The following is a 10,296-nucleotide window of genomic DNA, read 5'->3' as shown; positions in this document are numbered from 1 at the left end:
AGGGTCGGAAAGTGGCGGCCGTATTTGCATCGCGCTTCTCCTTCGCAACGCAAGCGCGGAAATGACGGGCATCCACGATTCAGCCCATCTCGCACGACAAGCGCGGCTGCAAGGCATGTCCTGGTTTCGATCCCGTCATACCTCCGTTCATGTGGTGCCCCTTGTGCCACCTTCGGCTCTGGAAGTCTGGGACACTTGTCGATCGACGGTCGGTTCATCTGGAGATCGATCTACAATCTGCTTACCAAAGTTGAGAAGCATCTACTTCTGCTCTGCATGAGCCTCACCCCGCAGCATGCATCTTGTACCAGGGGAACGACAATAGGAACGGGGTGAGAACTACGGACACGCAGTGGTCACAAACCAAGAAGCAGTCGCGCCAGCCGAGCCACAGTGGGCTATGGGCTCTCTCTCAGCTGATTATTCAAGGATTCCCGCTCACTGATTTGGCGGGAGGAGGAGTTTGCGCCCGTCCGGATACATACTCACTAATGAAGGCTCCTGCTATCATCAATTATGGCTGATGATGAAGAGCCATTTCTTAGTAGAGCACCATCATATTAGATCAGCTAACTTGGCGTCAGCCACACAACATAACCCAAACACACGGTGGCATTCTTGACGTGTCTGCTCAGCAAATACGGGTCAGCTATTCTCGGCTGACGGTCTTACTCGCTACAGTCGAACCCCAAGTTTGGGAAGGGAGACGCTTGTGAGAAGACGTGACCATGTCGCGGGCGAAATCTTCTTTTCTGACGCTCTCGGCCGAACTCGAAAAATTCATGAAAACCCATGGTTTCCCCCCTTATGCTCCCGTTGACATCGTACATGAACCCCCCACATCATCTCCGGCTAGCTGCAGCAACGGTCAAGACCCTCTTTGGTGACCAGGTTCTTAGGCCACAAAAAGCGGATAGAAGAACCAAAAAAAGAGGTGTCGGCATCGGCCATACCTATCGTGGAGCCGTTGGTACCTGTGTACAGCCTTGGTGGACCTTTATGGTCGCATTCCGCGGCCCAGCTTACACATTGGGCCTCGCGACATAGCTTACGACTGCTACACAGTACAGGTGGTCGAATCAGTTCATCCTTCTTTGGGTGAGGTCGTAATGTGGCATCGACAGGAAGAACAACAACAACAAGAACAGAAGATACGGCAGATAGCATCCAGCCGTTCACTGCCGCGAATATCATCAACAGTTGTTACTCTGTATCCATATCCGTACGGTCTCCCGCATCAACATCCGGCACGCGACATCCCGTGAGACTCGGCGCGCTCTGCCACCAAGGGCCAGGTTCCCCCAGCAGCAAAAAGTAATTGCGATTTCTCAGCCAGCGGAGACCATCCTTGCGAACCAACGACCCGCGCCGAAAGCCAAGGCCCACGTTCAAAATCCTCTTGGGTCCTCGAGCAATTGCCCCGTCCTTCTAGCTCAACTCCAAAACTTCATCATCGTGAAGGAAAATTGAGAGGGTAGAGGGCTTCACCACTCCCCCTTTCCCCCCCTCAATCCCAGCCGGCATCAATCACCCCCCGGCAGATCACGATGTTCGCTGCATTCCGCTTCGGGAGGGATCTTTGGGATCCTTCTCACCGCTTCGAGACCTCATGGCTACTTTCTCCCTATCTGTTGGCCGCGTGCCGAGCGCTGATTGTGAGTCTTGTCTTCCTCTACTGTCCTATGTTGCGCTCGAAGATCCTTCGTGCATTGGGGTGTCTGTCAATGTCGTCACCATCCTCTCAACGCGCAATTGCCCATTTAATCACCACCAAACAGTGAATTGCTTATAGGAACTAACACGCTTTTTTTTCTCGCAGAGTTTGTACATCTTTGTCGTCCGCTTCTTCGTCATCGGTTGGACCTGTACACACGCTGAAGATGGCGGGTGCAAGGTCGTCGGCCAGAGCTTTTCCTACTTCGTAAGCAAACCTCGAATATCATTGTGCACCAACATGGTGAACGGGTAGCAAGACTGACTTCAAGAAACCTCACTGTAGACTGTTCTGACCTACTGGGGACTCGCATTTTACTTCCTCATCTCGGCCATCCACACCTTCACGTACGCGCACTCTGGAACCCCACTGCTCGACCGCTTCCCGCGACCCCTTCAGGCCCTGCACGCCTTCTACTATAGCACCATCGTCACCTACCCCTTCATTGTCACCATCGTCTACTGGGCCATCATCTACTCCGCCCCCTGGTACACCGAACAGTTCGAGGCCTTTAGCAACATCTCCCAGCACGGCCTCAACTCGGCTTTCGCCCTCTTTGAGATCGTCATCCCGCGCACCAGCGCCGCCCAGCTCGAGTGGGTGCACATGCTGTGGCTCATCATCGTTCTCGCCCTGTACCTCGCGCTTGCCTACGTCACCTACTACACCCAGGGCTTCTACACCTACGACTTCCTCAATATCGACAAGAACGGCAGCGGCAAGGTGGCCGCGTACATCATCGGTATCGCGGTGGCCGGTATCGTATTTTATCTCATTGCAAAGGGCCTCATCTGGTTGAGGGAGTGGATCACGGAGAAGAAGTTGGGCATGGACGGCAAGTTTGCCCAGCAGCGCTTCCGCAACTACGATACGGAGCTGGGCACCATCACCTCCAAGCACTGAGAGCGAGAATAAAGTCGGGAAGAGGGAGCGAAAGGGAGGAGGATAAAAGGAGCCTAAGCGCTCACCCATTTTAATCGACGGAACACGCAAACATGGAGACGTATATGTATGTATATATGTATGTATAAGGAGGGAGAGAGAGGAGGAGAAGGAGTCTGGACACGGATTTGGGAGCAGGCACTGCATTGTTATTATACCCCGGAGGGACCTCAACTAATTTTTGTCCCCTCCTTGCCAAGAATAGCATCACAACGTTGAGAGGCGCAAAGAGGGAAGAGAGAGCGATTTGCATCAAGTAATAGTACAGCACAATAATTGTCTAGTATCATAATACCCAACATCTAGATCGCTATTCAAACAGGTAATTTTGCTACAAACGTTTTGGTGACAACGACGGTGAACACCCGTCAACACTTTAATGAAATGCCTCTTCGCATCTCGGCCTCTCTGATTTCAAACATGACCTGAACACCCATGTACAAAGAGGCAAACGCACTCAAAAAGAACAGTGCACCTAAGAAGATCAGGATTAGCATGTGCGCTCTCATGGACAAGGGGATAGAGCTGAATCCCTCGGGAGTGGGTTTGTTATTATTGAACTTACCTGACCAGTCATGCAGAATACCAGAGAGAATGCTCTGCAAACCATCGAGTCCCACAGCGAAACCAACAAGGTTGGCAATCATCATCATGAGCACATTCGCAACAGCTCCCACAGCGCAGATGCGCCGGTACGTATCCGGCCTGCCCTCCCACTTGCGCGCGGGAAACAGGAGCTGCGCGAGAACTCGGGGAGGAGGAAGAGCACAATGAGCCAGCCCCAGATGAGCAGGCGCAGACGGATATCGTGCCAGAGGGCGACAAAGGTAAAGACCAGCAGGTACGTGGCGATGGAGCGGACGGTGGTGGCCCAGGAGCGGAAGTTTGCGCCGCCGAGGGGGATGTAGATGTACCGGATGAGCCAGCGGTTGTAGGAGCGATGCCAGGCCTTCCAAAAGGATTTGGGGGACCAGTTGTTGGAGACGCAACGGAGCATGTTCTCGGGGGCGTCGACGCCGTCGATGAGGGCCCAGAGGCGGAAGAGGCGCCAGGGGAGGAGGAGCTTGAGCCAGATGATGTGGAGGTTGAAGAAGGAAAGGAGGGAGAGCTGGGCGGGCGTGTAGGTGGACCAGTCGGGCCCCGCGTGGGAGATTGCACAGACGTAGTCGTAGTGCAGGACGACCTCCATGGCGAGGAGGCCGAGGAGGAAGCGGACGGCGTAGCGGATCGTGCGCGGGGTCTCGATCGAGGCCGGGCGGTGGCGGAGCTGGGAGATGAAGTCGTTGTAGCACATGATGGGGCCGACGAGGTAGAGGGGCGCGTAGATTGCGTAGGCGACGTAGTTGCGGAAGGAGTAGTCCTTGGGCGCGGCGGAGATGGCGAGGCGGTCTCGTTCGGAGAGGTTGGAGGGGTCGAGTTGCTTCTTCTTGGGGACGTCAGTGATGTCGAGGGGATGGCATAACAGAGCTTCGATCTTACCTCTAGGGGACTTCCGCTGCGTTGATCAAGGCTAAAGTAGTAGTCCAAGTTGAAGCTGATGAGCCGCAGGACGGTGATATTGAAGAGAATCTCCCAGCGGCTCATGAGACCGCCGTGACGGTCCATCCAAGTACCCCACCTCACGAGAAAGGGGTCTTCATCGAGCAAGTTCTTCGTCGTGGGCGGTGGGGTGATGTGTCGCGCAATGGCGGCGAAGCGGTATCCCTCGCACAGCTCATTGGCGAAGAGCATGCAGATGTTGAACGTCCAGGTCGCAGCGGGGACGTAGCGACGCGGGAGCCGGGTCGCGAGCTGGTAGTTGATGTGGAGGATCGCGAGCACCTTCAGGGCGGAGAAGCCGTGCAGGGCGACGAGGAAGACGAGGGCGAAGCGGTAGTCGAAGGAGGCGCGCTGCTCGAGGCGGGCGTCGCCCTGTTCGGTGACTGACTTTTTGTGCAGGTCCGAGGGGATCGGGAAGACTGTGTTCCAGAGCTTGCGGAGGAGGGGGTGGAAGGCCAGGAGGAGGGCCATGAACGGGAGGTTCTCGCGGAACGTATGGTATTGCGAATCGGATACGTCCTAGAAAGAGAAGTCGGAGGGTGAGCGGGAGTCGTGCAGGTGGGTAATTTTTGCGCATTATGTGAAGCTTACGATCTTGCGACCCGGTATCCACCCATCGCGGAGGAAGCGTTCGTAGTTGTGGTATCGAGGGTCAGAAGCTAGAGTATGGAAGCATTGAGCATCAGCGGAAGCTTCAACTTCGGAGGGAGAGGACCATACGTACGTCTTGATACATCATACGCGATCCAAAACATGTATGGCACGATGAATGAAAGCAGAAAGATGTAGAGGAGGTATTCCGGTGTCCCCCATTTCGACGGTTGGGAGCGGCTCTGGACCTTATTGGGCGGCTCCTTGCTCTGCGCGGGGTCGGTTCGGGCCTCGACGATGGTCTTGTATGGAACGGAAGAGGAGCTCGTGAAGCGGGTGTCGAGGTTGTCGAGGTCGTAGATGCTCCTCAAGAACTTGAGAATGGCAGCCATGGCGAGCTAGCTCGGGGATGCAAAGCTCCTCGAGGAGCTTTGCGCACGTGTGCGTGTAGAAGAAGCCGAAGAGGCGGAAAGGGAGAGAGCTTCGGGTTTGAGAGTTTCTAGAACATGTCGTCAATGAGTGTAAGTAGAAGAAAAAGCTCTCGAGAGCTGTGCCGAGTTGCAAGTTTCGACAATTCGGAATGTTGATTCGAGTAAGCGGGAAAGGGTTGGGGGTTGTGGGAAATTGGAGATCGAGTCTCGTGGTCGCAACTTCCGTCCCATGTGTCCAGACAAGACCGGGGACCTTTAGTTTGGGGTGTTATTTTTGTGACGCAAAACCGCCTTAAGAGGGATTGGAACCTGGAAGGGCTAAGCTTCAGACAGGCGGCGGCACGCGTTCCCTGCGGTGGATACATGGGTACCTCTTTACCCCCCGCCCGCGTGTAAAAACGGCTAGGTGACACTGCCCGCAAAGCCGGGGCTTCGGGGCACTTTTGGACCCAACGGAGCTTCAGCTTGCGCACCCAATTGGCCGGGGAGCCGATCGACAGAACCCCTATTGTGGCACCTGGGGGGGGAGAGATGGGCGCCTCGGTTCCTTGCCAGTTTTGCTTCAGACCAGTCTGGCCAATGGTACCAAATCGTTGCAAATCTGAACCCGACGACACGACGACCCAGCTCGGTTATACGTGTAGCATACGTCGATTGCTGAGAGTGCTTGCATCTCATGGGTTGGTTGCAGCAAGAGGATAAAATAAGCCAACGTTGCTGTTGGAGACAATCTGCCAACGGTCCGGATGTCTCCAGATCAGAGGCCAGACAGGGACCCCAACGAAGCAGGTCTAAAGCGTACACATGCAGCCAAGGATTTTCAATGCATCAATACATTGTCCTGGACTATTTTTCAAGAGCCAATCTTATTCTGTAGTACTTGTTGTGCGTTCCCAATCCAAACTCCTTCATCGTATATCGTATCTGGTTCGGGGCAAGGTACCTGAGAGTATCTCATACCACGGAATTTTAAAAGCCCCAAACTCCTCATGGAGCATCCGATCACGCAGTCGCTGACCACTGTTCCATGGACGCCCTCTTCACCCCAAACCGTTGACTGAGAACGACCCAGGAGGCGGTACAAATCAGCTTTCGGAACGCTCTGGGGCTCGCATCCTCACCGAAGCCTTCCTCAAGCCACCTCTTTGCATTGTCCCACTCCATGAAGCCCAAATTCTCAATATTCTCCCGCGTAATCAACCCCGCAATCATGTTATACACGGGCCCGCCGCGCGGCCACTTGACCGGCGCTGAGTACGGATGCTTCCTCCGCTCGTAGAGCTCCTGCGTGATAAACGGCTTCCCGGCCTCCTTGAGGATCCACTTCTCGCTCAGCTTCTGACGCGCCGGGCTGAGGTCCTTCCACCACAGACTGGCTCCGGTGCCGGTCGTTCCCGTCCCGGCGGCTTCCCCGGCAGCTTCTTGATACGCGACTTTGACGCTCGGTGGCAGGTTGTTGACGTACTCGACGAGGTGGTGGTCTAAAAAGGGAGGGCGCGCCTCGATACTGTGCGCCATTTCCGTGCGGTCGCCCAGGCACGTCAGAATCATGTTGGCGAGCGGGCCCTTGGTGTAGACGTAGAGGCTCGTGTGCAGCGAGTGCCACTTCTCAATCATCTTCTCAAGGACCTCGGGGGCGAGCGTCGACTCGGCCGAGCCGGGCGTCTTGTACGTCTCCCGCACCCACGGCGAGAAGGCGTTCCACTCGGGCTCTAGCCGCATCGAGTTGCTCGTCGGGGCGGCGCCGCCCGACGAGGACTCGTCCTCGAACATGCCGATCCGGTCAAACATGGCTTTGAGATCGTCCGTCATCTCCTGATACATGGGGATGCGGACGTCGTCCGTCATGTCGGACTGCGGCCACGCGAGGTCTGGTTCCATGAGGAAGGCTGGGAGCACGAAAGGGTAGCCTGCAAAGTGCTCGTCGGCGCCCTCGCCGGTGAGAACGACGGGCACGCCGTGCTGTTGAGGTAGTGATGACAGGCAGAACTTCCCTACGCTGTTCAGGTCAAAGTTGTGATGCTCGGTATGGAAGACTGCGTCGGCAAAGTTGTCGGCGAGCTCCGTCTCGTTCATATCCTTCTTAAGGATCTGCACGCCGAGGAAGTCGGCTGAGCGCTCAGCAATATCTTGTTCGGGCGTCAGTATGGTACTACTCTTATGACCGATGGGGGCTCTGCACTCACCAGCTTCGTTGAAGCCCGAGGACTCTGGGAACTGGATTGTGAAACACTTGATGCGCTTCGTGGCGTCTTGATTACCCAGCTCGATGCCCTGCTCCTTTACCAGCTTTGTCACAATGCCTGCAATGACTGATGAATCGATACCTGTGACTAAGTCAGTTTTAAAACTCCGTTTCCTTGACCTGGCGATTCCATACCTCCAGACAAGTAGATTCCCACGGGAACATCAGCGCGGAGTCGAAGCTTCACCGCTTCTATCAAACGCTCTCCTCACACCCTCAATCATCTCCTCTGCGCTCCGCGTCTCCGCCTCACGCTGTCACGAGTTAGTAAAACTGCACCTCCCATCAGAATCCATCATCACCGGGGTGCCACATACCTTGTCCTTGAACTCGGGATCCCAGTACTGGCGATGCTTAATTTCGCCATCTTTAATCTCCATCCAGTTTCCGGGCTCCAGCTTGCGGACGTCCTTGAACACGGTGCAGTCGGCTTGCATCGAAGATCCACTGAGCAGACCGTAGACATTCCACTGCGGCTCCCAGCCGAATGCACGGAATCCCTTCATCTCCGAGGCCAAGAGCATTCGCTTACTGGCACCGTTGCCCTGGTCCTGTACAGTCCAGAACATTGGCTTGATACCGAAGCGGTCCCTGGCCACGATGACCCGGTCCTTGTTCTCATCGTAAATCACAAAGGAGAACTCGCCGCGGAGGTGCTTGAAGAAGCCGGGGGCACCGTAGATTTTGTACAGGGCGACCAGGACCTCGCTGTCGCAATGACCCTTGAAGCGGTAGTTGTGCTCCTTGATACACCTCTCTCTGATGGCATCGTGGTCGTAGATTTCTCCGTTTACCACGGCGTGGATCTTGCCATCATCACTGTGTAATGGCTGCTCTCCGTCAGGGGAGAGGTCGTTGATTGCTAACCGGCAGTGGCCAAGACCTAACATGGCAGGTTAGTTGGATGTTCCCAAAGAATGGTTGCCAGGGGGGTTCCATACCGACTGTCGCATCATCACTGATCCAGACACCAGAGGCATCCGGGCCGCGGTGAGCGATGGCTTCAAGACTCTGTTGAAACTGTTGGCGCAGGGTGCCATGCTCTGAGATTTTCTTTGCTTTGCTCTTGACTCCGTTCGCTCCATTGCTGTCACCGTTCCTGCTGGCGGAATCGCTCCGCTGGAGTGTGATAGCCGCCGTGATTCCGCACATATTGCTTCCCTTAAAAGAACAAAATACTGATATGGGTATAGTGGGAGTAACTCAAAACAAGACAAGAATTTTAGTGTACTTGGCCTTTGCCTAGATGCCACAAGGTCAACTATATAAGATAGCAGAACTAGGCGAGCAGGTTACGACCACCGCCCCTCATAGACCTGGCTCAGATTCACGGACAACAAGCCCGGCGCAACGCCTCACAACCTTTCTCAGCCCTAAGTAGCGTTCATGGAAACGGACAAGACCGAATCGTGCAGGTTGAAAGGTTGAAGCTCACATAGTCTACGTCAGGGAGAACACACTGTACACTATGTATACGTACAGGCCTACTCTGAAGAGGTGACGACGCAGACACGAAAAGTTGAGCGTACAAGCCACATAGTTGGTGGAGGCTTCAATGGTAGAGGCGAACTTTCGACCACGGTGGAAACATGAGCCTTGGCCCGGTCGCAGGAGCTTCAGCCCCAGACACGTTGCCGTTTCCCCCCGGGCTTGGTCTGCGTCCTTGGCGATCGTGAGCTTTAGGTAAACGTAAGGTAGTCTGTGGGTGTGGGCTGACTACTTGCGCTGTCCCGTCGCTTTCGTCAGGCTCAAGTTGCCCTACTCCGCAATGAGATTCATGGAACTCGTAGGAACTCATGGACCTCGTCCCAAACGCCAAGCAGAGAGGCCTTTTTTTTTTTTTTTTTTGGCCTGTTCGTTCCCTCTCTTAGCAGAGTTTGAGGAAACAAATCTTGCAGCTGCTGCATGTTTTGGAGATGGCAGATGCGGAGGTGGCTGAGTTGTTGGTTTCGCGGACAAAGCGCTCACGTTGGTGTGGTTTGATTGCTCCGGCGCATGGCCCGTCTTGCATTCGATGTATCCGGAGTGGCGGGATCATATGTCTAGGTACTCGAAGAAACCATTAAAGAATGGAAGGGTATGTTTGCAGAATCCCATTTCCCTGTTGAATTGAATCCAAGTGACTTGGTGTGGTGGATGTTGCTGTTCACGATCTTGTCCCATTCGGTGCTGTAAGTTTCTTCTATCATAACATAAGACCACACACTAGCAACTCGATTCTCACTCTTCTCTCTTTTCTTTGGACCAATGTAATTCAAACATGTTACCTTTACTCTCATCATTGTTTCTAGCTGACTGTCTTCCAATTGGAGTTTCAGCTGCGGCTCCTGCCCTGGCGTACGCACGCATGCACCCCCCTGCTCCTGGTCCTACGGACTCATGATACTTTTGATCCTATAAGATTACCGCGCACGTCATCTCTTCAATTATGATGAATTCTGTCTTGTTCAGACGAAATTACCAAAAGCTGTTATACATACATATGTTTGCGCCTAAATATGGGTGTGCATGACGGGCTCGATCCTCCCCGGCTTAGGTTCCTAGTCGGCCCCGAGCTTGGGCCAAACCGAAGAGAGAGTTTAAAGCCATCGGGCTATGGGGATTACTTCGACCCCGAAGTTCTCGTGACTTTCATGCGGTGGGATTAGGGACTGTAGTTTTTTGGGTTGTCCTTGGCGGGCAAGATGTGGGCAGTATCTTGGAGAAAGGCCGTTGTCAGAGCCATACTCTTGAGAGTTATCAAGAAAGAACATTTCCAACATGGAGCAATGAGAAAAATATCGAATGTGGTTTTGTGTTGTACAAAGCATTCATTGGAGTTGTAAGTTAGAAGG

The 10,296-nt window shown here is 54.3% G+C and overlaps 3 protein-coding genes across 3 annotated transcripts; 1 reads left to right on the top strand and 2 right to left on the bottom strand.

Moving 5' to 3' along the window:
• Positions 1 to 1,547: 1,547 nt before the first annotated feature.
• On the top strand, positions 1,548 to 2,617 carry N0V96_000596 (uncharacterized protein; the record flags this gene model as incomplete). Its single annotated transcript, XM_053199231.1, has 3 exons — positions 1,548 to 1,655; positions 1,820 to 1,921; positions 2,000 to 2,617. 3 exons carry the CDS (start codon positions 1,548 to 1,550, stop codon positions 2,615 to 2,617), a joined length of 828 nt encoding a protein of 275 aa, XP_053043330.1.
• A 407-nt stretch (positions 2,618 to 3,024) lies between these two features.
• Positions 3,025 to 5,178, bottom strand: GUP1 (glycerol transporter; the record flags this gene model as incomplete). The annotated part of the gene is made up of 6 exons (XM_065755985.1): positions 3,025 to 3,131; positions 3,222 to 3,253; positions 3,316 to 4,082; positions 4,136 to 4,714; positions 4,787 to 4,854; positions 4,920 to 5,178. 6 exons carry the CDS (start codon positions 5,176 to 5,178, stop codon positions 3,025 to 3,027), a joined length of 1,812 nt encoding a protein of 603 aa, XP_065615225.1.
• A 1,041-nt stretch (positions 5,179 to 6,219) lies between these two features.
• N0V96_000594 (uncharacterized protein) lies at positions 6,220 to 8,614 on the bottom strand (the record flags this gene model as incomplete). The annotated part of the gene is made up of 4 exons (XM_065755984.1): positions 6,220 to 7,544; positions 7,650 to 7,716; positions 7,780 to 8,345; positions 8,404 to 8,614. The coding sequence occupies 4 exons, from the start codon at positions 8,612 to 8,614 to the stop codon at positions 6,220 to 6,222; spliced, it is 2,169 nt and encodes a 722-aa protein (XP_065615224.1).
• Positions 8,615 to 10,296: the final 1,682 nt, after the last annotated feature.

Source organism: Colletotrichum fioriniae (assembly GCF_027942845.1).
Source record: "Colletotrichum fioriniae strain IMI 355084 chromosome Unknown scaffold_1, whole genome shotgun sequence".
NCBI lineage: Eukaryota > Fungi > Ascomycota > Sordariomycetes > Glomerellales > Glomerellaceae > Colletotrichum > Colletotrichum fioriniae.
The sequence above is the reverse complement of the archived record's forward strand: the minus strand, read 5'-3'. Positions and strand labels throughout refer to the sequence as shown.